Source organism: Zonotrichia albicollis, chromosome 3 (genome assembly GCF_047830755.1).
Source record: "Zonotrichia albicollis isolate bZonAlb1 chromosome 3, bZonAlb1.hap1, whole genome shotgun sequence".
In the NCBI taxonomy this organism is placed as follows: Eukaryota; Metazoa; Chordata; class Aves; order Passeriformes; family Passerellidae; genus Zonotrichia; species Zonotrichia albicollis.
In genome coordinates this window covers 84,977,908-85,003,593 of record NC_133821.1, presented here as the reverse complement: position 1 = coordinate 85,003,593, position 25,686 = coordinate 84,977,908, and the positions used below count along the sequence as shown (strand labels likewise).

General features: G+C 41.9%; 1 protein-coding gene across 1 annotated transcript; it reads left to right on the top strand.

The window, feature by feature from the left end:
• The first annotated feature begins 11,129 nt into the window (after positions 1–11,129).
• Positions 11,130–23,202, top strand: LOC102069229 (b(0,+)-type amino acid transporter 1-like). Its single transcript, XM_005485140.2, has 6 exons — positions 11,130–11,909; positions 13,478–13,611; positions 16,329–16,458; positions 19,123–19,247; positions 19,674–19,761; positions 20,750–23,202. The coding sequence occupies exons 1-6, from the start codon at positions 11,166–11,168 to the stop codon at positions 20,981–20,983; spliced, it is 1,455 nt and encodes a 484-aa protein (XP_005485197.1). The 5' UTR covers positions 11,130–11,165; the 3' UTR covers positions 20,984–23,202.
• The last annotated feature ends 2,484 nt before the right edge of the window (positions 23,203–25,686 follow it).

Below are 25,686 nucleotides of genomic sequence, written 5' to 3'. Positions count from 1 at the left end.
CTGCTGTGCCACGACATTTATGTCCCCCAGCAGTTTTGACAAACAGCGCTGTTGGATCTATCAGAGTAGCAAATATTTAACCTGTATTAATTAAAACGAAGGTATTCTGCCATGAAAATGAAACAACTAGATGTGGCAGACCCTCTCAAACCATCTCCACAAAAAATGCAACTTGCACTCTTTTAAAACAGAGTGTGTGACATCCTTCACTCCCAGGATGGGGGGAGCACCCAGATTTGATTCCTTTGCTCAAGATTTACAGGCATTACTTCCTTGGAAAGAGTCCCCAGATCAGCAGCCTACTTTGGCTGCCCTCTGCTGCAGCTGGTCTGTTCTGCAGGGAAGAAGTCCAGATCTTCATCTCAGATCTTCTGCTTGCTGGCCTTGCAGTCAGAGAAGCATCGAACCCTTGGGTTGGAAGGGATTTAATGACCCTCTAGTCCAAACCCCAAGTCTAACTATCCCCTGTCTAATCCCCAGTCTGGCTGTCATCCTACATCTTAAGAGGAGCAGTCATGGATGTGTGATCCTCTGAGTCTGTGAAACATCAGCTGCAGTTAACTACCTACACCTTCACTGAGGGACAGCCCTGCAGCTCGGGAGCCATAGGAGCTGTGCGTCCAAGTTCCAGAGCAGGGCCTTGGAATGGTGCTTTATATCCTTAGCATGTCCCTTGTGAGCTACATCTTGATAAAGTAGGATGATCTGGATGTATGTTTCATGCATTTGCAGGAGCAGATCCCATCCTGAAGTTAACTTTCCTACATCACTACTGCATACCAAATCTAGGCACCTAATGAATTGGGTTCTGCATTCTATTTTGTCAAGAGACTTAATTGATAAAATCAATGAGTCTGAAATGCTGCAGTCACTAGATATGCTGCTAGATGCATTGCTGTAGGAATTAATTTGTATTTCATGTTTTAGTCTGGCAGTGACCATAATACACAGGCAGATTTACTGCAGTAAGAGCTCTGTCCCAGTGAGCCCAGGCTCCCCCTTGGCTAATCTGTAGCCAGAACCTCGGAGAAACAGGCTTAGGAGCTGCAGACTCTTTTCACAGTGAGACTTTCCTGTCTGCATGGTTTTGCCCCACCATTGCTTCAGAAGCACAGCCTTTCCCTGCCACAGCCATTGATGTGCTAAGCCAGGGCTGAGCTTCTGTTCTATTGCTACTGACCACTAACCTGCCCAGCCTCTGCTCAGCCTCAGGTTCTGCAGCTTCTCCTTGTACTGATACTGTTGTCTGAGTTCCCTCTATCTTCACAGCCTGTCTCAGCCCTCTCTTCTGATATGGAAACATTTGACCCACATTATGCAATTGCATCCATTGTCTAGTTTTAATGTTTAAAATTACATGTTTTAAGCTTTTAATCCCATATGTGGGAAGAACACTTTTGAGTTACTTATCCTTCAAATTTCCCATTTAACACAAAAACTGGTACAAAAAGGCCTTCCCCTAGTATTATTCCCATAAACTCATATGACAACAGCCAGCCTCTGAGTATGCTGAAAAGGCCAGTCTGCTCTGTTCCTGAAAATTGTGGTATTATTTCCATTTGTTTCCCCCTACCTGTATGTGCACCTGTAAATTTCTTCAAGGAATGCCACATGATCTGTTTTTTATGGTCTAGACAGCAACTGACATAACATACTGAGCTAGTGCACTTTAGTTTAGCACCTACAGAAAATTCACAATTGTATTATAGTAAATTTTGTCACAAATCCCATTTTTGAATGACTCATTACTATACTACTGTTCTAAAATGCTGGCTTGCCATTCTGTTGCACACATGGCCATTGCTCCTATAGACATTATTAGCAAGATAATAATTCTGCAAAACAAGAACAAGATATTTAAAAGAGATGCATTAGAGGAGGTGTCAGGGAGTGGCGTGCACAGCCCTGCAGCACATGAACTTGTCCCAAGAATGAAATGTCTCTCCTGGAAATGCTTTGCTAAGTAAGTCTATGCTATAATGGTGGAAAAGACTTGTTTCTCTTGAAGGATGGCTTTGGTCTCCAAGTCATTCATCCCCTCATAATTGGCTGAGGTCTGAACAAACTTCATAAACATACCTCAGAGTCACAGCCACCAGAGACTGCCACTGTAACACTACAAGAGTCATTAATGACATCACCTCATGTACATGAATGAATGTCAATAGGTGTGGAGAGCAAAGCCAGAAATAATGCCAGCTGTTTTTTTTATTCACATTCACTCCATTCACAACAGAGTGGCATCAATGCTTATCTTTAAAAAAAGAGCCTGCCTGTCTCAATAAAAGTTTACTTTTCTTTCCAGTGGAGAATTAAATTACAGGAACTCTCCATGATAGAAGCAGTCTGTGGCTCTTAGAGCTGAAGATTGAATATGATAGTACAAAGAATGAAACCTCAGAGTTGGGCATCAAATTAATTGTCACTAATTTCATATATTAAGTAGTAATGAGTAAACATTGTAATTTCTAAAAGGGGGAGAAAAGTTCAAAGAAATATCTGAAGCAATAGAAGCAAGCACAAGAACTCTGAGTAATAGGGAGGTTTTTGTTTGTTGCACACTTAGGATGACATAATTCAGCCAGAGCAAGGAAGAGTGGGAAGAATGCATTTTTTTTCTCTCTCTTAGGGAAATACATTTTAAGAACCTAAGAGCATATCCACAAATTTAGATTTTTTTTGCATCAAGTTTCACTAACTTAACTTGCATGAGCTAGAGCTTCTCTGCATCTTCAAAAATGCAAAGCTGTAGTGCAAAGGATAAACTAGAAGAAAGATCTGCAACAGTACTTTGACTTACATAATTTCATGTCTTAGGTTCATTTACACCCTTCTACCTCTTGCCATATCAAATACTGATCCTCCCAATTGCCAAAGGTTCTTCTGACAGATCTCTGAACTAGCAGCCTTGACAGTGGACTTTGCTTAGGGTAACATTTGGATATCTGCAGTCATCTCCGCTCTTCTGGTGTAATCACTAGGCTATAATTTTTTCTTCTATCTTAACTGCACCTGAAGCTCACAAGAATTTCCTGTTCTTATACAGTGTCAAGGGGGCCCAACCACAAGCAACAAGATGACTGGACACGTCATTTAAATACCAAACTGGAGCACAGATGTATCAGCTCAGAGCTAGTTCAGACCTCTGTTCTGACTCATCATTATAGCATGAAGACATACCCACTGGTTCCCATTTCCACAGAGAGAACCCAAACCTCCTTCTGTGCCAAATATGCCTTCAGAGCAGCAAGGCACAGCACAGTGAGTGTAGAATGCCAGACACAGACTGAGGAAGGGAAATTCCATCTTGCTTCCTGAGCATAAACAAATGGTTGAGCACTGTAATACTGAAAAGTAGGTGCCAATGTTATGCACATATTACATAAATAATAACAGTGTTTTCATACCTCTGTGGGCTTACCTTTAATTATATCTGCAGGTTTTACAGACTTCTAAAGTACTTCTCTTGTTTCTGATGCACCCTTCTTCCTAGGCAGTTAGTCAAATACAGAACAAAATATGAAATTCATTGAGCTGAAACAACGTGGTCTTAAATATTACAAAATTCAAGTTCTTTTTGTGAGTCAGCTCTCCCTCTGGTAGCACAGGACCCTTGTCTTCAGCTAATCTATTATCAGGGCCCAACAGCTGTTTGTGCATCTGCACCCCCCCCCCCAGTGCTGGGGTGGGGACCCAAGGGTGAGCCAGCATCTGGAGCAGAAAATGGAAAAGGCAGGGTGAGAGGGGAGAGAAATGCTTTGTTTTCCTGTGGGAGCTGCTGGGGGAGGACTCCACCACCCAGCCAGCTGTACCTTTGCTGTCTCTGTGCCACCTGGAACGAAGAGCTTTGCAAGTGGGAAGCAGAGATTAGCTCTTCATCAAATGGGAATAATCAATTCCCATTTCCCTGGCACAGGAAAGGCACAGGAAAAGTAGGCACGAGACCACACCCTGCAGCTTGCTTTGCCTACTGGCTTGAGCTGGCTCCAGACAGAAATCCAGTTTGTCTGGAAAACTTCTTCCCTTGTAATACATCCTGTTAGTGGATTGCAAATCAGGAAGTTTTTATGTGTAAATAAGAGGTGCCTTTCCGCTCATTTTGGCTAAGGACTAAGAATTAGAGGACATCATCTGTAGATGCATCCAATTTTCATTCAAGGGAACAGTGCTACTTAAGAGTGATTCCTGTACATCCATGTTACATCATGCTGACTGCATCACTGACAAGCGTGATTAAGGAGCTATAATCTCTAGACCAGGAAGAGTCCTCCAAACCTTTTAGCACAGTTCTTTCCTTCATAAGATCTCAAGTGAAAATTTACCAAGTGGAATGAAAACCTGGTTCCCATCTCCCACGCATACTTCCCCTGGAAGGCCAAGAAAAGATGCTTAATCCATTTCATCCTCCCTTTTATTTATATATATTTTTAGCTTTAACCAAAGCATACAGATGGGAGGAATTAGTCTCAACACATCACTATCTTCCCAAGATCATTAGTTCGTCTGTTGGTAAAAATGCACAAGATGAAGCATTAGTTGGAAAATGCATATTTGTCGCAACCTCACAAAGCAGCAGCCAGAGATGTTAAAGAGTGCCATAACTTACTTGACTTTTCCAGGCAAACATTGGTTTTCCCTTTATATTTGACAGTCTAAGTGATGTTTTAGTTAAACAGCATTAAAATCACCCCCTTGTCCTAGCTCTTTGAGAAGCTAGGCAGTTACTGGACACTGGCTGAGCCCCCTTGACCCTGACTAAGCTTATCCCAGGAGATAACTTCACAGGGCTGAAAGCATGGATGGCCCAGAGCCCATCATACAGCTTATAGCCACTCCACAAAGAAATTGTTTTGGGCATGTAGGGGCAAACCCTGGTCTCATGCTGGCCCTGACTGCCAGCTGAAGCACATCCCACCCCTGCGTGGGGGGAGAGCAGTGCAAGGGTGATCTGCCTCACACGTGTTGACAGCAGCAGTGCCAGGCAGGGATAAGCCACCCAGCCCCACCCTGCACTCCCGACTCTGGCCCAGGGAAAGCAAACAGGTGGAGGCAACTCACAAAACTTTCACCAGTGCTGCAAGCAACCTTACCCTATTTTCCTTCCTGGCTGTTGTTCTCCATATGCTTTCCCTAGTCTCCTACTAGTAGGGCAGGTCCTCTGCTGTGCCACACCACCAAAGCTGGTGCTTCCCTCACTTTTGTGATTAAGAAGAAGAAAACAGGCAGGTGGGCAAACAGCCCTTCAGTCCTCGGGGTTATTGGGAAGACGTGGCAGCAGTGGGGCAGGCTGGGGAAGGGAGCTGCCTTCTGTGTGCCCTAAATGTCACTTCTGATCCCAAAAATAAGGATCAGTTTTCATGAAGATTTTAAGGAACTCAGTTTAGTACCTGCAGTTACTATGTCCCCTTTTCACCTGAGGAAAACTGGAATTATTTGGGTCAATGTTATTATGATGTTTCTAACAAAAATTGTACAGAGAAAACAATTTTATTATAAAATGCTACCTAACAGAATGAATATAGATTAACAGGTTAAGCTCTAAGCATGTGTTGAAAAAGTTTATCTTAAAAATAATAAAACTATCTTGTGTTAGTGAAGGTATTATTGTGCATCTACTCAGAAATGTAGGAATGCATTTCAGTGATTAAATAGAATTTTGGCATGTTTAAGTTCTATTTTTAAACGTGTTTCCTAAAAAGTTTTCATGAAAATGTTTATTTGTATTCTGGTAATGATAGCATTCATTTGATAAAGACTTTGTATAGGACAAGAAAATCTAATCTTGAATTAAGCTTAAAAAATAAATTAAACTTAATTCCAACATTTAAAAGGCATTCTTAAGAGTACGAACTAATGCAAATAAATTATTAAGGCTAAATTGCTAGGAAAAGAAAACAGGACAGATTGTGTGTGTGTATACAACAACACACACACACACACAGACACACACACATATTGTGTGTGTGTATATACATATATATATAGCTATAAACCCAGGAAATACAGAATGAAGAAATTAGTATAATTTTCTTCAGTTGCTGAAAGAAAAAGTACCAATAGCCCTTGATAGATTATCTCGACCTGTGCAAGCAGCTGTGGGATCAGTACTTTTCCCAAGTTGTAATTATTTCTTTTCAGTTGTGGTTCTCATTTCATCAGTGTTTCGTCTTACTCCATCAGTATCTTCTAGAGCAGCTATTGTCATAGAATCATTAAGGCTGGACCTCCAAGACCATCAAGTCCAACCTTTGACCAAACACCACCATGCCACCTAAATCCTAGCACTAAGTGCCACAACCAGTTGTTTCTTATGCACCACCAGGGATGGTGACTCCACCACTTCCCTCTGCAGCCCATTCCAATGCTTAACCACATGTTCAAAAAGGTGAAAAAATTCTTCATGATAACCACTGTTGACTTTCTTTGATGCAGATGTGGCCTTTTCCTCTCATCCTCAACACTCTTTATTATCTTTCACAGTGGTGGCTAGATTGAGTTCTAGCTGAGCTTTCACCTTCCTGATTTTCTCTCTACATGACCCAACGACATTCTTGTATTCTTCCTGAGTTGCCTGTCCCTTCTTCCAAAGGTCAGAAACTCTCTCTTTTTTTGTTTTTTTTTTTTTTTTTTTTTTTTTTTTACCTGAGTTTCAGCAAAACCTCCCTATTCAGTCAGGCTGGTTTCTTTCCCACTGACTCATCTTTTGGCACATAGGGACAGCTTGCTCCTGAGCCTTTGAGATTTCCTTCTACCTGAATCCCATTGTTTTTAAGGAGTTCAGTATGACACTAGCAGCTTCCTCTTGAACATATAATATTCAGTGCCTAATTGGAAACATGAGATACCAAATACATTTTAAGAAAGAATATCTATAAAACAAAAGCAAGCCTTTCAAAGTTTAATAGCTGCAGAGCCAGAATATGCTGAGCCCTTGCTTGGCAGGAGCAGGGAGGATTAAGCTCAGCTGCAGGCTGTTTGCAGACCCAGACAGGGAGCACTAACTCAGCTCATGGTAAATTATTGGCTCTAAGATTCACTCTTAAACCCCCAACTTCAGATCTGCTATTGTATTATGACAGGGAAAGGCAGTTACTCTAAATACAAACAAGCTCAGTTTTAGTGATGATTCCTGTTGTGAACCCTAGGGCTATCCTGCATCCTCAGAAATGTCATTTCTACCCCACCACCATACGCCCAGTAGCCCAAGCTGTGTTTTTGTTTTGCTAGCTGCAGCTCACATTGGCATTTTTAAAATCCCAGCCAGAGCTCTGCTGCACAAGGAGCCCTGTTTTTATGCCAGAGGCACTGTTGCCTTGGGGGCAACCACACACTGCTGGCCCCTGGGCACATCATGAAAGAAACTGGTGGGTCCAGGCCAACTCCTCTAGGATGGAGGCCCAAAGCTGCACTCTTTCAAGGCTCAGATGTGAGAAGAGCCAGGATGCACTGGGGATGTAGAGCATTAGAGTCAAACCCATGGGGCACCTGTTCCCCAGGCAGATACCTCTCAATGAATCCTCTTTCCTTTGTCTGTTTTCACACAGGATATCTGGGGTATGTTGTCTGTCTGCCCCAATTTTTCTTCTGGGCTTGAGATGTATTTCAGAACTCCACTTTCCTGGCCTTTATTTCCTCTCTGTTTTCAGTCAGGCATCTCTACTTGTATGGCAAGCACAGGCATCAAGATCTGCCTGCAACTGCACTTCAAATCTTGCATTTTGGAGGTGAGAGTATTCAAGCTGAATTTGTGGGTTTCCATGTTCTTAAGTAGAGAAGGCCATCAAACCCACATTTTATGTCCTGAATGAATTCTCTAATCATTAGTACCTCTCATCCAACTTGATGTTTGTTGTTTAGTGTTTCTTTTTTAATTAAAAAAGAAACAATCTTGATCTCTGCACAAATTTATTAGTATTGGTGTCTACCTCCAAAGAAAGTTATGGGCAATGGTTTTGGCCACTCCACTCTCCGATTACAGGTTATTTTTAATCCCATCTAGAGATTTGTAACTCTTTTCCAAGCGTGGAACAGGGAAACTAAGCCCATAACTGTGTTCCAAATAATACTCCTGGGACCTAAAATTAAATATTGCAAAATATTTGCCCACATGTTTTGCCTAGTTTTTACCACTGACATTGACCTTTACTTTAAATTAGTCCTCATAGTTACTCTTGAGACAAAAAAAAAACCCCATAAAGACATTAAGGAGACTGTTCATTCCCAGCTCGAATATCGTCTATTTGTGCTGTCTTAATGTTGAAGAAGTAATATGTACAGTGGGCTTTCTTTTCAGGCAGAAATGCGAAATACCAAACCCAAATGCGGACTGAGCCATGTTGCATTATTGCTCGGGACCAGTAGATGGCAACCACCCCTTGCAGTGTCAAAGGTAAGTGAGAATTGTTCAGGTAGGCGATGTATTAGGCGACAGCTTGAGCAGCAAAGCTCTGCTACTCCACACGAGGAGAAGGCAGAACTTGTATTTTTTACTCCTTCTTATACCTCTCCCTTTGGGAAGGGAGCAGTGAGTTGTCCTTTTCCACACTCAGTTTTGACAAATTATAATTGTGACAATTCATTTGAGTAAACCATCTGAGGCTTCTCCTTGCTGCTAATATCAGTCAAAAAAAGAACAAGACAATGGGGAAAAAAAAGTCCAAAGCATTGGACTGCATTTATTAGACTACCTTAGCTTCCACAGGAATAGCCTCAAGTTCTTATCATTATTAATTAGATTCCTTATTACTTTAGGTGGAAGCAGTTAGAACTCAGTAACAATGAATCTGGGATTGGAAATAGACTTCCCTCTAGGAATTGACTGAGGCTATTGACATACCAGTTAATTAATTCTCATTATATGAGGGGCCTTAAAGAATATTTTTTTTACATTATCAAGTTGGAAGACATTCTAATTTTTTTTTCCCTACAACATTAGATCAAAAGTTATTCATTTCTAGGAGCAAGAACAATAAAGGTTTGAAAAAATCCCCTCCAAGAACCTTGCATTTTTCACTTCAGAACAGAAGTTCCTTCATTAAAACAGGAGAAGAGTTAGAGAAATATAAGGATAGCTTTACTAGAAGGACACTTAACTAGCTGTAGTCATATGAAATTTTCCTTTAGCGTTGTTTTAACCATATTTTGTGCCTTTGTTTTCAATAAGAAGTGGTATACATAATACATGTGTTGATGCACACAGGAGTGTTAGTAGTGCAGGAAAAAACCCTAGACCTTTGAACCCCCAGAGGATTCCTGCATTGCCTTACAGTGTCATTTGCAATTTAAAGAAGAATACACTACAAATAGCTAAACCAGACAAGAAGAGCACTGTCACTTAGCAAAAACAAACCAAAATACACTGCATTACTGGGATGCCTCCCTCCAAGTTCTCAACCACTTTGCAAACCATTAACTTGAAATGTGTTAATTTGCACCCTTGCAGTACAAGGTGTATGTTTTTCTCAGAACTCACACCTTTGCTGGGAAAGCTTAAAAAACCGACTTGACAGATAAAGTATAAGCTTTCACTTTTGTTGCAGCTACCCCTTGATCAGCTGTGAATTTCTATAAGGGACTTTGAAATTAGGAGAAAACCAGCTGGTATCCATTTCCTAGTGAATACTAGAGAGGTGATGTAGGAATAGCTCCTGAAATCCTTTACGAAACCCAGCAAACTTTTTTCATTGTTTCCTTAATCTAATAATCACATTTGTACTCTAAACCCCTATACTTTTTAATGAGATTTAAGAGCTTTTTTTCTTCTTTAGAGAACTTAAAGTCATTGAACCTGATTATAAAATTTGAGCACCTTTATTTGCCTTAGCATGAAAAACTGTATGAGTTGTATCTGTTGCTTTTGTTGTGGACTCATGAGTTTTGTTAAGGGTCCAGGAGTTACCCTGGACTCTTTTTGCAGAGAATTGCAAAGCTAGTTAGAATTTTTTTTTTTTTTTTTTTTTTTTTTTTTGCAAAAAGGCAAAGAAAGAGAAGTCTAAATGATTTAGAAGAAATTTTTAGAGAAACAATATAAATACTGCTCTGTTTATAGTCATGCTTTTTTTAGCTCAAATATTTGAGAACAGATAGTTTTAAAGATTCAAGATCTGTGGTTGCTGTGAAGGGCAGAGAAAGGTGTCACTGCTGGTACTTGTGGCAACAGAAGTTTGCAAGAGACCTCCAAGGACAGTAACTGTCCAGTAAAGTTTAGTTCATGTTCAAGGAATCCATGTGGAAGTTCCCTTCCACTCTACTTCGTACACATCTCAGATCACAAAATACACCCTCATGCACTGTAATAGTCATATTTATGGCAGAACCTGCCTCAAGGTCTGGAATTTTATGTGTTAGGTATTTAAGTAAGGGTCAGAGGTATCTTCAAAAGCTTGTGCCGTGTTTCTGTCATGAGTGCATTGAAATGTGCGTACAATGAGCTGTGACAAAGTGCTCTGAAGATTGTGGTCTGGTAGGAGTGTGCACACCTTATGTACAATGGTAAAAAGACCCTGGAAAATGTAATTGTAGCCTCTTCACTTTTCTCCACCTCCACTTCCTAAAGTTGGAAACAGCTCATATTGCCCCCTACTGCAGTGCAGAAGAAGTGTCTCTGGACTGTTTTTAGCAAAACCTTTCTGTTTCTTTGATCTTTGAAATGTTCCTTGTTGAGCAAAGCCTTAGCATGATGGCCAGCAGACTTGTTTGATCATGAAGAATGAAGGATGTGAAGAATGAAAATACGATTGAGGACTGAGGCAAGTGCTTGTACATTGACTTTTCAGCAAAGAATAAAGTACAGATTTGCATGGGGACTTTGCTTACCTGATCCTTATTTCACATGCTGTTTGAGGCATGATTTAAAGGAGAGATAACCAGGATCACAGTCCAGTAATGTGCTGAGTGATTTTGAGGTCGTGCTGGATACTATCCATTACTATTGCTTGCAATGAGATTCAGGGATAATCAAACTTGGCATAATAAATTACCAAGATAAGATAGGTAATGAAAGAATGTGAAGTGCAGAAGATAGGTTTGTGCTTCTCAACAGCGTTCAGTGTGACTTCTGTAATTATTAACTAAACCTTAAAGCCTGAGGTAGTCCTTATTCAAATGCCTTAATCCTTTTTCAGATTCTCTCCTTACAACATCTCCTGTCTCCTAACATTTCCACAATGAGAGAAAGGAAGGCAACAGATCCACTCGATTCATCCACAGATCTGACTGAAGGGAAGGAGAAATTAAGACTGAAACAAGAGGTCGGCCTGATTAGCGGCGTGTCATTAATTGCAGGTACCATGATAGGCTCAGGGATCTTTATGTCCCCTGAGTGGGTACTGCACCACATGGGGAACCCTGCCAGCAGCCTGCTGATCTGGGCAGCATGCGGTCTCCTGGCCATGTTTGGAGCCTTGTCGTACGCTGAGCTTGGAACAATAATTAAAGAGTCTGGAGGAGAATATATTTACATTTTGAGGATTTTTGGTTCCTTTCCTGCTTTCCTTTTCGCCTACACTTCTGTCATCCTGGTGAGACCAGCTGGTTTGGCAGCTGTCTGTCTGAGCTTTGCTGAGTATGCCATTGCGCCGTTCTACCCAGGGTGCTCATCTCCGCAGGCTGCCGTCAAATGTACAGCTGCTGCCTGCATCCTGATTTTAACTATCATCAACTGCCTCAACGTGAGGCTGGCAACATCTGTTATGAACGTTTTTACAGCTGCCAAACTCTTGGCTTTGTTGGTAATCGTGGTGGGTGGGTTGGTGCTGCTTGCCAAGGGACAAACTCAGAGTTTTCAGAATGGTTTTCAAGGCACCACTGCAGGTATTGGGGCAGTTGGAGTGGCATTTTACCAGGGGCTCTGGTCCTATGATGGATGGAACAACCTAAATTATGTAACTGAGGAACTGAAGAAGCCTGAGGTGAGTGAATGAGTGAGCAAGCTGGGTTTTACTTACTTAATCCTGCTGTTAATATGTTTGATTCTATCTGTGATTGTGTTAAGAGTGGTAATCAAGGGATTTACAGTGAGGATGCCCCATCCCCAGAAGTGTTCAAAGCCAGCTTGTGTGGGGCTTTGAGCAACTTGGTGTAGTGGAAGGAACCCCTGTTCATTACATGGAGATTTAAACTAGATAATCTTTAAGGTCCCTTCCAATCCAAACGATCTTGTGGTCCTATAAAAGTCCTAAAATAACCCATTGACTGGAAAGAAATTATTAGGCAGCACTTGGATGCTTTGGAGATGAAGTTTTTTATTAGTGTTTAGAGGATCTCACTGTAGACACCTAGATTTATTCAGAAAAGCACTCACTGCTATAATCCATAAAGAATTCTTAACAACATGTATTTTCTTAAAGACTTGATCCATAATCTATGCTTTAGAAAACTACTAAAGCATAGTTCTCTGTTCCATCGAGGGGCAACTTCAGAGCAAGCCAAGCCTCTCTGGAAAGGGAATCTAACTCTGCGAACAATCCCCATCTTTAAACATCTATATTTTAGCATTGTGCAGTCCATGCTGTAGGCACTGAAGTAGCTCATCTGCATCTCACATCACCTTCTTTGTGCCATATTACCCATTTTCACAGATCAAACACTGCAGCAGTGAACAACTCTTATTTTGCAAGAGTTGCGTGAGTGCCGAGTTTTAGAGTGTGCTTTGTACTGGTGCAGCCCACAAGATCCTACAGATGAAATGCAAATACACAGTTAAATATTAACCTATATGGCAGCAAAGATCCCAGGGCCACTCTCTCCCACAAGATTGTGCGCGCTGATATTCAGGCCCTTCCAGAGTGGAGACACCACCATTAGGAATTGCTGTATCTTGTCCTGTGTTGAGAATGGGGAATGCAAAAACTCATATTTCAGGTTCTTAGATGTCTACAGTTGCCATTTCCCAGTATTTTCAGTTGCATAAGACACCGTTGATTTTATTGAGTCTTAAAATGATCCTGTGGTGTTCTAAGACACAATCCTGCCACTAAGAAAAAATAAATATTTCCTTCCTAGTGCAAATCCCCTTTGAGATTTTGAGATCAAACCCCTGTTTTGATTTAAACCGTAGAGTAGTTAAAAGTGATACAACATACAGTGGAACTTTGTCCAGGGCAGTGAGGTGTTTATGGGGAGATGCAGCACACCAGGAGACATAACATACTAATAACAAATAAATCAATATTAAAATAATCAAGAAATATGCAAAAGGCATCTTAGGCAGCTACAAATCCAAATCTTTTTAATAAGATTTGGTGGGTTCTTTTTGTTTGAATTATTTTGTTTGGTTGGTTGTGGGTTTTTTCAGACTAACTTTGGAACTGTACAAGACTGCTGTGAAAGCTGCCATGTGAATCTGGATCTATGTCTTGTTCTGAGGAAAGGTTTAGGAAGTGGAGGAATTTCAATGAGAGATGTGGGTGGTGGCAAAACCAAATCAAACAAAAAAAGCACAGTGCTGCACTGAACACTACTGTCATCCCTTTTCCAGGTGACCCTTCCCAGAGCTCTGATGATTGCCATTCCTTTGGTTACATGCCTGTATTTGCTGGTAAACGTGAGCTACCTGGCAGCCATGACTCCCACTGAGCTGCTGTCTTCAGGAGCTGTGGCCGTCACCTGGGGGTGAGCTCTGCGTGGGGCAGCATGGGCAACGCAGCTCTGAGAAACACTGGGTCTCTCCTGAGTTTCAGGAGATCTAAATGTTATTCCCAGAGGGAATGGCAGCACTGCATTGGTCAGGCCATGTTACAGAAAAGAAAAGGGTGACTAAGGTGGACAGAGGGCTGAAGCACATTGCTGTCTGAGAGAGCTGGGGCTGTTCAACCTGGAGAGAAAAAGCTCCAGGGAGACCTTACAGCATTTTCCAGTGCCTAAAGGGGTTACAAGAGAGCTGGAAAGGAAGTTTTTACCAGGGCATGTAAAAGTAGGACAAGCAGGAATGGCTTCAAATTGAAAAAGAGTAGGTTTAGATTAGACGTAAGGAAGGAATTATTTACTGTGAGGGTGGTGAGGCACTGGCACAGGTTGCCTGGAGAAGCTGTGGATGCTCCATCCCTGGAAACATTCAAGGTCAGGTTGGAGGGGCTTTGAGCAACCTGGTCTAGTGGAAGGTGTCCCTGCCCATGGCAGGGGCTTAGAAGAGAATGATCTTCAAGGTCCATTCCAAATTGTTCTATAATTCTAGGGCCAAGGCTGACCAGCTCCATCTGGCCATGGTCTCCAAGGTGCATCTAAGCTGCCAAGATGGCACATTCCTTACTCCCCATTCCCTTTGTTTACACTGGGAACCTGTAACTCCCCCAGCTCATGTTTTACCTCATGGAAAGTGTCCATAAGGGAGAGGTGAAGGTCACACCATGAGCATCTCCCCACAGGCACTGGGAATGCAGCAAGGGTACATATCCAGACTTGGAACTGAGAAATTTTGCACATTTTAGATATTTCCAGGGAAATTGAGAGGGCAATGTGCTGTCCTGCTAATGCAGAGGCAGTGGATTGGGAGTGAATCAGGAGTCAATTGACTGAATGCTCTCTACTTGGCACCTGGAATTTAGAGCAGACCAGAGTCTTTTGTCTCAGTTTCTCCTTCTGTGGGGAAATGGGAAATGGCACTGATCTCAACACCTTTGAGAGCTGTTATACACAGGTTAGGTAGCCTTTGGTAACTGCAACTTCAATTGGCTTGTGTTTTTCCAGAGCTGCACAGAAACAATTTCTACCTTTCCTCAGCCTGAAGTATTTGGTGACATTAAACTGTTTCTGTACAAGACTAGGAACTTAGGAAGAGAAGGAAGGGACCATCATGAGAGGTATAGACACCATCAATGATCTTCCAGCATTAGTCTAAATATTTTCAAAGACACAGAATCCCTGATAGCACTAAATGAGTTGTCAGGCAGAAATGATGACATGGTGTATCCGCAGATTGTGTGCTGCTCTTCCTAAAAAGCAGCAGCTTTGCTTCTGTGTGCATTTCACAAGATCTCCCATTTGAAGATCTGACTGAGCTCTTGCTGGATGTGTTCTCTAATAGCCTTTCACATCATTATGAGTGGGAGCTTTTAAAGATCTAGTTTTGTTTGAGCATGTCACAAAGCCTCACTAAGCTGCAGTGTCACGAACTTTCCCTGCACTTCCTTTCCCATCATTCCTAATTAACTAGTTATTTGTGAGCTTCCTCCTTTGTAAGGCATCTCCTTTTCCTGTCTGATTAACCTTTTCACCCAAGAGTGCAATTCAGGAAGAAATATTGAACTAGTGACAGGAAATCTGGGCACTCAAAGGCTGGGGAACAGGTAGGGAGCCAGTCTGAGGAGGAGGTGAAGTTTGTGCCTCACAAGCAAGACATGCAGCTATTCAGGCCATTAGGAAAGAATGGGAGGAGCATAAAGATGCCAGAGGAGGACTTGTCACATTTAAATGCATTTATTCCCTATGTAAGAGGAAAACTGCAAGAAGGAAACATTGTTCAGTGGTGAGAGGTGTGGCCACAAAAGGAGCTCAGGAAACTCTTCCCAGCGTTTCTTTGATCACAGCGATTTAACAGCAACCACAGGTTTCAGTTTGCTTGTAAATAAAGTGATCTAAAAAAAATTTGAGTTTTGGCTTTTTGCCAATTAGATAAACAGTGTTTGTGTATGTGATAATTACCCCAAACACCAGCATTTATTACTCAATTAATACTCTTAATGCTGCTTCATTCCAGAAGACAATCTTCACTTTTAGGTGAGAAAATTATCATTCCTTCCAAATATTTACCTTGAACTCTGTAACTCTGCTACTTCTTCTGTTAAGTACAAAGTGAAACAGAAATGTTTGAATATGTTATAGAACCAAACATCTGGAATTCAAACCAATTTTTTTGGCTTAAGTCAGATTCACAGAAGAGCAGTAATTGGTGCATGTGGGATTAACGGGTTAAAATCCTATGCATATTCAGGAAGAGGTTATAATGCAGAATATTTCTTCCAATGTGATGGGAACAGTTTTTCTGTGATTTCCGAGCTAATATTATTGGTTGTGATAGCAGTATCTTCAGGTGTTTTGCCACAGCTTCAGTACACAAAAAAGGTGGTTTTGCCTGTTGTGACCTCTTTGTACACCATTGCAGTGCAGACAGAATATATATATAGCAGGAAGAAAAGCTGTCAGACAAGACAACTTGCAAGTCACTAAATATTATGGGAATTGCAAGAAGACTTTAAATCATTAGAAAGACTTCAGAAAAAGATACTGTACAATACAGAAATAATGGAGTGATGTAACCTGTCTGGTTCTACAGTGAGTATTCAATACATTTATGAACTGCATCTTGTGCTGTGAACTCTTTCCCACCTCAGGGACAAAGTCCTGGGCAGCTGGGCATGGCTCATCTCCCTGTCGGTGGCCCTGTCTACATTTGGTTCCTCAAATGGGACGTTCTTCAGCGGAGGCCGTGTGTGCTACATTGCTGCCAGGGAGGGCCACATGGTGAGCACAAAGAAAGGGCTCTGGCTTGCTTTGAGCCACTTCACCTTCCTGTGACACTAAAGCAGAGAGGAAAACAGTGTATGTTCAACTGGAAGAGTGATAGCTCTTCAAGGGGTTTGTTCCTTGCTCATTAATCCCCATCTCTTTCAAATGTAAGGTGTATTGTCACTGTCATATTTTCTGAAAAATCCCTTTGCCCAGGATTCTTCTCCTGGGAAGCTGAGAAGCCTCAGAGAAAAATGAAAATAATAATTATCTGATTGCTTCTCCTGTGTTTTGCTGCTTTGGAATGTGGTCTGGAGATTGTTTATCCAACAAGTGGTTGTTTGATTGGTTTCATGTGAATTGTTTTTACTTAATGACCAATCACCATCTGGCTGTATTGGGAGTCTGGAAGAGATTATGAGTTTTTCTACAGTATTTTGTTAAGCCTTCTGTAAGGATCCTTTCTCTATTCTTTAGTATAGATATAATATAATATAATTAATATAATATAATATAATATAATATAATATAATATAATATAATATAATATAATATAATAGCCTTCTAAGAACAGAGAGTCAGATTCTCAATTGCTCCTTCGTCCTGGGGACCCCGAAAATACCACAGTGTATGTTGTCTCTGGGCTTTCTTTTTCAGTCAGGTGCTTTCACAAAGATAACATATTCACATCTAGTCTGAATTTTAAGAACAGCTTTGAAATGAACCACTCAAAACTGGCTGCATTGGAGCACCAGGCAGAGGCTGTGGGGTGAGCTAGTCAATATACCTGCCAGGAAAGGAGCACCTGGCCATGCATGTGTGTTACAAGGCTCCTTTGCTTGCACTGGGAGGGTAGCCCAGCACCAGCCAGCTGCCTTTGCAGCTGTTACACTGACTATACAGGTTGGTCTCAGGGGTGATCCAGCCTTCATATGGGTAGTCCAGCTTATATGCAGCATAGGATATCTCTGCTCTTCAAGCTTCATAGCAATTACAAGGTGATACCAAGCCTTACATCTCTCCTAGCTTGGGTTTATCATTGGTTTTGTTAGGTGGGCCAAATCTGGTAACCCAGTGGAGGTCAGGCTGCTGCAGTTCCCCCCTCCTTGGTCCAACCAATAAGTCCAGCATGTATTCCCAGCAGCCACACACACACAAACACAGGTATCAAATGTATTTATATACACTCATACATACATACATGTATATCTGTATATGCATTCAGAGCCAGCAAGGAACGTAGAGCTCCATATACAGACATAGCTGGGGCTCACACAAACACCAGCACTAACAACACCAAGGGCCTTTCATTCCCTCTCTGGCTGATCAGGGGTCTGATAGTGAGAAATACATATAAAACATGTGTACAGCTTGGGTCCCTCCAGCAGCTGGGCTCAGATACTCAGCCCCTGGATCCCAGTCTCCCCAGTTGCTGCTGTCTAGGCTAACAAGTCCCCCAAGGTTGCTGCCACATCCCAGCTGCTGATACAGACCCCCCTCACTCACAGGTACCCCTCCACACACACTTAACCACACTGCTCCACAAGGAGGAGAAAAAAGGCTGAGCTACATTTGTCCTCTGTTTTGAGCAGGCCTCTTGTGTTCCTTCTAAATCTCTCTGCTTTTTTTGGTCGTTCCCACCCACAGCATCTGGCATTTCTGTCCTCAAGTGTGAAGGAGCTGAAATGGGTTGTACACAGAGGTTGTGGATGCCCAATCCCAGGAAGTTTGAGGCCAGGCTTGATGGGGCTATGAGCCTGATCTAGTGAAAGGTGTCCCTGCCTACAGCAGGATGTTGGAATTAGATGATCTTTAAGATCCCTTCCAGCCCAAATCATTCTATGAATCCGTGATTCCACACCAGCTCCAGCTCCGCTCCTGGTTCATAGCAGGGAATCTTTTATGCATATGAATGACCAGGTTGGTGGAAATGACTGGAATGGTGGTTGCTGGTTTTGGTGGTTCCTGATTTTGGTGGTTACTGGTTCCTCAACCTCTCTCTCTGAGGATAATGCCTGCTCTATCATGGCAAGCTCTGTGCTGAGAAGTGCACGGATGGTCTGAATCTGACCATAGCAGACTATGAGCTGAATGCTTATGCCATTTCTCAAACACTCACCTCTAGCAAAGGTCCTTCATGATATTTTGGTTGGGAATTAAAAATAAAATTAAATAAAATTTTAAAAGCAGCCTTTCTCATTAAACTTTGCCAATGAAACAAACAATAAAGAGGCTACTAATCCTGAAACAAATCCTGGTGTAATTTGTATTCACATAAATGTTTCAGGACTAGTCCTTGTCTCATTTTGCAGTCATCCCAAGAGAAGTCAAGTCCCAGAGAGACATGACAGACGGCAGAAGAGTGGGCCCATGGCAAAAGGTCCTGATGGTGGTCAGGAAAGCTCTAATTTGACTCATTCTGTCACATCAGTAGTTTGAAAACCTCATTTTGCCTGCTCAAACTGATCATGTTTGATATGAAACCAGTGAGACACAATAAAAATACCCTTGAAGGAGTTTCCTGTATTTACACTCCTTGGAGTTGGTCTGGTTGTATATAGTGCTTATTTGCTGATTCTGAATGGCTCTGGCTGCAGGCAAAGCTCCCACCAGCAGCTGAGGGGGATGAGTAAGGAGCTCTGAGTCCATGAAATGATGATGCTTTGCTCTGTTTTTCAGCCAGACATTCTGTCCATGGCTCATGTGCGACGCCTCACACCCTCCCCTGCTCTACTGTTCACATCTGCCATGTCTTTAGTAATGATAATATCAGGGAGCTTCACCAGCATTGTCAACTTCTTCAGGTATGTGTGTGTAGGGTTTCTGTTTGTGCTCCTGTGCTCCTGGGTTTTACATTGTTTATAAGTATTTTCTTGCATTATCCTTTTGAGCCTGGGCTATTGCTTTCTAACCAATACTGGGGAGAGGAGGAGGGAAGAAGGAAAAGAAAGAGATTGGGAACCAGCACTTTGCAATGCATGAATGCTCCTGTCACTAGAGACTTAACTGAATGTGATTCATCCCCATTGAATCAGTAATGTTCAGATAATTCTAAAGTTCTCATTGTTTGTGCTAGAAACAAAATTAATGGAGGAACTACTAAATTTATATCAATATTCACTTTTTTAATTGGAGATATGAACATCTGGGATCTGCAAGGCAGGATTGACATTCCTGGGTGATCTCACCCCAAGTTTAATGCTATCTAATTTTTTTTTCTTTTCTTCGAGTTTTATGGCATGGCTTTTCTATGGAATGACTATTTCTGGGCTCCTGTATTTAAAAATCAAGAAACCAGAACTGCCAAGATCTTACAAGGTAAAGTAATAACATAAAACCCTCAAATATTTTCCTATATCATTCAAATGACTATGAGAACATTTAGAGAAAAGAGCGAGCGCTGGTTGCTTACAGATTCAATGTGGTTGTCCTTCCTTTTTTAATTTCAAGTTTTGTGTCAGCAAAGTCAACAAGGGGTGAGACAGTGTGAACATACAGGCAGAAGTCAAGGTTGAATTCTCTGCCTTGATAAGCTAATAATGCTCTGCCTCCTCACTATGAAAATATCTACCATATCCTCTTTCTTTCTAAAATATTTAAATGGTAAATGAAGGATGATTCTGATCAACATTGTAATTACCTGTTTATGCTCACAGACTTTGGGCAAACTCCTTGGAGGGTAGCCCAGGTGAAAGAACCTTGCAGAGGGAAAAATAACGTAGGTGGAATCATGTGTTCCCCTGATGTCATGAGTGAGCTGATCTTCAGTGCTTCCTCAGTAACTGAGGATTATTAATGAATGCACAAGCCACCCTTCTTTGAGGAAGGGTGGCTTCAAATTGAAGTTTAAATGCCTTCTGACCAGGCTTACAGAAACTGCCTCTGAGATTGCCTGTCCACCTGTCTTCAATACACAGATAAAACTTTTTGTGCAAGGGTGCTAAGGTACAGTTGATTTGAATGCTCTGTGTTTTGTCTACATCTTGGCTTTGAGATGCAAGGTAGTAGGGAGACCAAGAACAGGCCTGGCACAAACCCAGTAGTTTGCATCTTCAGGTCTAGGAGGGCAGGAAAGAGGGGTTAAGGCATCATATGGTGGTGTAGCTCTTGCAGGGATGTTCAGCCTTGGGATGGGGGTAGGCTGGGAACAGGATATCTGGATTACTTGGTATTTCTAGGTAATTTCTATACCTTAGGTTGCAAAAAGGTTTCATCTACAAAGCCTTCTGCAGAAGTTCCAGGGTTATCCAGACACACAGAAGCCCAGAATTACATGAGTCTTTATGCTGCTGTTTTGCTTTCACAGGTCCCAATTATCATCCCCATAATTGTGCTGATGGCAGCTGTGTACCTGGTGTTAGCTCCTATCATTGATCAACCCCAAATAGAGATCCTCTACATCGTCCTGTTCATTTTCAGTGGCATCATTTTTTATTTCCCACTGGTTCACTTCAAGTACCACCCTCGCTTCCTACAGAGAGTCACTTTGCACCTCCAGTTGTTGCTGGAAGTTGCTCCAACTACCAGGGATGCAGACTGAGATAACATCCTTCCTTCACGTGGCTGCCTGCACCTCATGGTTTACCCCTTGGTTTTCAAGGCTCAGAAAATATTCTTCTGTAAAGAGCAATGAGTGGAATGCGAGTGACACTAAATGTCCAGGTGAGATGGACTGCAGCTGTGACTTCTTATGTTTCCCTAAAATTCTGGGGACATGTTTTTCTCCTTTTCAGCATTGCCTTGGCATTACATTTGTATTTTTCATCCCAAAAAGGGCTGTTTCTCAGGATCTTATCTCTTATTTCAAGATAAAATGCAGCAGAAGAGAGAAAATGAAATAATATTCCTATAGCAGGCTGAGTCCCATAGCCATTTCTGGAAATGCCTTTAATTATTCACACCTAGTTCTGCCCACTGTGACTGCAGAGCTTCTCAAATCAATAAAGCAAGGGCTCACCATGGCCACAAGAAATAAACCCTTTTCCACTCAGGTATTCACTCTGGGAAGATTATGCTTCTTCCAGTTCCAGGCGCACAGTGACAACAGTCATTTCTCTGTCTCAGAAACCATCCCACATCTCCCACAGAAAACCCTCTGACGTGAGACAAGAAGTGCTTTAAAGCTCTGTCAGTTTACTCATTGAGAATGCACTTGTCATCTGGGATCCATCCATTCGTTATGAGGATGCAGGCAACATCACTCAAGTGCCAACATTCACCCATGTCCTTCCTGTGATCCCCCTGAAGGAAAAACCTTATTTTGTGACAAAGTGAGGGGAAAAAAAACCCACCAAAAAACCCTAGAGCATATGTACCAGCAAAATACTCTGACTAGGAATTAAAGAAACCACATACTGAGCTATGTAGGAGAAGTGTGGCCAGCAGAGCAAGGAAACACTCTGTCTCTTTGGACTCAACCCCTGAAATCATGCATCTAGTGTTGGGCCCTGCTGCTCAAGGTGGAGTTGTGAAGACCACCTGGGCCCTTCTTTATAATGGCAGCTCAGAGCAGGGGTCACAAGCTGTGGCTTGAGATGTTCGGGCTGGACTTAGGGAAATGTGCCCCATGAGGGCAGTGCAGTGTTGGAGCAGTGTGCAGAGAGGTGGGGAGATCTCAGTTCCCTTGCATTTTCTACCACAGCCATTTCCACCAATTTCTGTGATTCTGAAGGCACAGCACAAAAGTCACAGGCTGTGCTCTCACCCACACTTAACACACTGAAGTCACTCTTGTTTCCCATTATCCTGAAGCACAGCTGGTTTTTTCCCTGCTCTTAGGGAGGGAGAGGTATTATAAGCTGTTTTCTTCACATTTTCCCAGATGGTTCCAGGATGATACCTGTCATAGACTAAAAAGGTCTAGGAGTTAATCCCTAAAATGCCTTGTTAAAGTACTGAAAGTTAACTTTCTGTCAGCATTCTTCTATAGAACCTGCTACAATCCTGCTACCTTCTCCCTAAGCTGCTATGATCCTAGAACACAGGTTACTTGATCCTCCAGGCCTCTTCCAGCCCATCTCAGAGTTGCGTATCTGATTACAATCTCATTCTGCAATGTCACCCCTCCTGCTCCTCTGAGTGGTGATACCAGCAGCTACAGGGATGCACCCACAGTCTGTTTTTCCGAGTGTTAGGTATGATAATGGATAGGCCAGATGCCACTCATCCAAATCCTTAGCTTAAACAGTGTTTGGGAGGATTTCCTTCCACTGATTTTTACTGGAGTTGCCAAGAAAGGTTAGTGAGAGGACAATTTTTCCTCCTGAATCCCTTGACAATATAAAATTCTTGGGATGTGTCTCTTAAAGGAGGGGATGTTCTCAGAAGGACTGATGAGGTTAGGAGCTCTAGGTTGCCTTCCTCCCACTGTCCCAGGCTCTTCATCTGATGTCAGGGAAACTTCTTAAAGGAGCTGGATCTCAGCTACTTACCTAAAAATTAGAATAATACAATTTCTCTGATCATAATTTTTTTGAAACAATCATTTTCTTACCTATTTATGAAGCCTATCACATGAGACTGTGCTCTAATAAAGAACATGAAAAGACTTAGCACTTTGAATAGATAGCCTTCATGTGTTATTGGTTTGTATATGGATATAAGGAAGCCGGAAAGCTGCAATTATCATACTCTGCACCTATCTCATTTTCTATAGATATTATTGTAACAAGATGTTCTTTTTTATTTATGTTGCCTAGGATTTGCAGGTGTTTATATTGCCAAAACAAGATGCTGAAAGCTCAGAGAATTGAAAGATAATTACAATAAAATGGGCATTACAATGAAGTGAGTTAATGTGTGTTTCTGTTTCTCACCTAAGAAAAACAATTCCACAGAAATTTTACTGCATGATCATAAACAATCAGCATCAGGCTTATCTCTCCTTGGTCAGAAGGTTTAACAATGTGCGTGGGTGTTTATATGTGCATACACTCATTTTTCAAAGTGATTGCTTATCTATTCAACCCCAGGATATGTAAATTGGAATCCCTTTTTCCTTCATGAGACATTTACAATGGAAGTGCCAGGAAGAGGCAACACATCCTTACCATTTATTCCTGCAGCACAGTGACAATGTGACAGTGGACTGAGCTCTGTTCCTGCACCTTGTACAGGTTATTCTACAAGATCTTATTGGTCCCGTCTTTTTCCAAAGCTCCAGATCCCTGTGATCTATGCTTAGACCCTTTCTTCATGGGCTCAGAGGAAAAATGGACTAACAGCATTGACCTCAAGATAATCATAAGATCTCTGCTTCACCTCTAGACCCTGAGTATAATTGAGTCCCATCCTTCAGCTGGCAACCTGCAACAACCTGTTGGGAGCTTTACTTTGGTGCACAAAGCTGAATGTATTCTGGGCTTTTTCCTGACTTCTTCAGAAGCATCAGAGATGGACTACACCTAGGGACAGTAAAGGACAGTCCAGTGTGTGAGAGAGCACAGAAAATCCTCCTTTGGTGATCTTCTAGTTAGGTATACTCATATGCCCATGTTCAAATGATTGCCATATGTCGTGATTGAGGACAAATTTCTGATTGGGTGGGACAGCAGAATTCAAGATAACTTTAATTTTCCTCTGTTCAAGAAACACAGTTCACCCACTTAGACTGAGTGGGTTTATCTGAACAGTTCTCAGCCAGAGGATTTGGTGTTTAGTCTCTCTTGCTCTTTACAGGGACATGGGAAATAAAAAGACCTCACTGAACTCTCTCAGCAGGGTTAACTTGCTCTCCAGGTCATCACACTTAGGGGATGAAATAAATACAGTCAGCTTTGGGAATCACAGACAACTCCAGTGTGGGTTGGAACTGACCTCTGGTGGTCTCGTGTCCAACTTTCTTCTCAAAGCAGGACTATTATCGTGTAAGGCTGTTTACCTGTGCCTCTGTCTCTCCATGTTTTGGAAAACACTGAGGATGGAGAGCCCACCATCTCTGAACTTCAGGAAAATTTCTTTATCCAGAGAGTGGTGCAATCTGACATCTCAATCCGCAGCTTGTGGCTGTTGCCCTTCCCTGTATCACCTTCTACTGCCAAAGGTGGTTGTGGTTGGTTCTATCCTTTTTGTAACTCTTTTGTGGAGCTATAGGCTGCTGTTATGTTGCCTTTTTTTGCCAGGCTCAAAAAGCCAAACTCAAGAAGCCTTTTCATGTAGGCAAAGTGCTCTGGACTTCTGTCTTGGGAGCTCTTTGCTGAAGTCCCTCCAGTTCCTCTGCTTTCCTTTTGAACTTGGAAAGGGTCAGAAAATAGAATGCAACATTCCAAGTGTGCCTTCACAGGTGTCAAGTCTATAGAGACACTGACATCCCTTAGTCTGCTTAGGTACCTTTCTTAATGCAGGCCACTATATGTAACCCTTTCAGTCAGTCATTTCTGAGAGCTCTAGCTGACTGAGTTGAAGGCAATGGAAAACCCTTACTTTGTACAGTTGGTGCTCTTATGAGAAACTTTGTCTAGGCTGTGATAAATCCAGCATCAGGATGACTCAGTCTAGCAGTGCAGGGGGATCTACATCTTGCATTTTACCATTTATTGATGAGTTAGTTGGATACTGTCAGGGTCATTATGTATGTGACTCATTCCTCACGAAGGAGTGCTTTTGCTAAAAAAGGATGCACACCCACAGTCATAAAGTAAATGGGTGGTCTTATGTTGTTAAACTAGCAGTGAGATTAATGGCTAGTGAAACAGCCCATCTGTTTCTAGAATCAAGCTACCATGTCATGTTTGTCCTCAGAGACAGTGAACCCTATGGCTTGAGTGTCTGGCAGATAAATGATCATCTTTTCCTTCTAAAGCTTGGTCATCAGTTGTTACTGTTTAATTTAAAGGACTATGCCCTGCTTTCCATGCAGTGACATAAAAGGCAGCAGGGGAGCTGAGGACAGGGAAACTGAGAAGTAGCTTGAAAGAGAATTACTATACATTACAAGTCTTGGCTTATCTGTCTGAATTACCTATGTAAAATCCAGACATGGACAATACCCAAACAGCAAAGACATGTGCCCATAATTTTTGAAATTACTAAACTTTTTTTTTTGCTTAGCAGTAATTGATTTCCTTTCTGTTTGTACATTCTGGGCCTGGTCTTCAGTTCACAATGTTTTTCCCACAGCATAACTGTGTCATGAACAAAGTAGAGCAATGGGCCAGCCTTTTTTTCATTGCTCAGTCTGTGGTTGCCAAACATCAGCAACAGATCATGATTCCTTTGAAGAGACGGCACACAGATTTCCAGTAG

What these genes read in the sequence shown, in the direction of transcription:
- LOC102069229 (XM_005485140.2), top strand. Translation starts at nt 11,166, where the DNA reads ATGAGAGAAAGGAAGGCAACAGATCCACTCGATTCATCCACAGATCTG. An exon ending in CTGCCAGGGAGGGCCACATG is followed by an intron (nt 16,459 to 19,122) that starts GTGAGCACAAAG and finishes TCTGTTTTTCAG; the next exon opens with CCAGACATTCTGTCCATGGC. An exon ending in AACTGCCAAGATCTTACAAG is followed by an intron (nt 19,762 to 20,749) that starts GTAAAGTAATAA and finishes TTGCTTTCACAG; the next exon opens with GTCCCAATTATCATCCCCAT.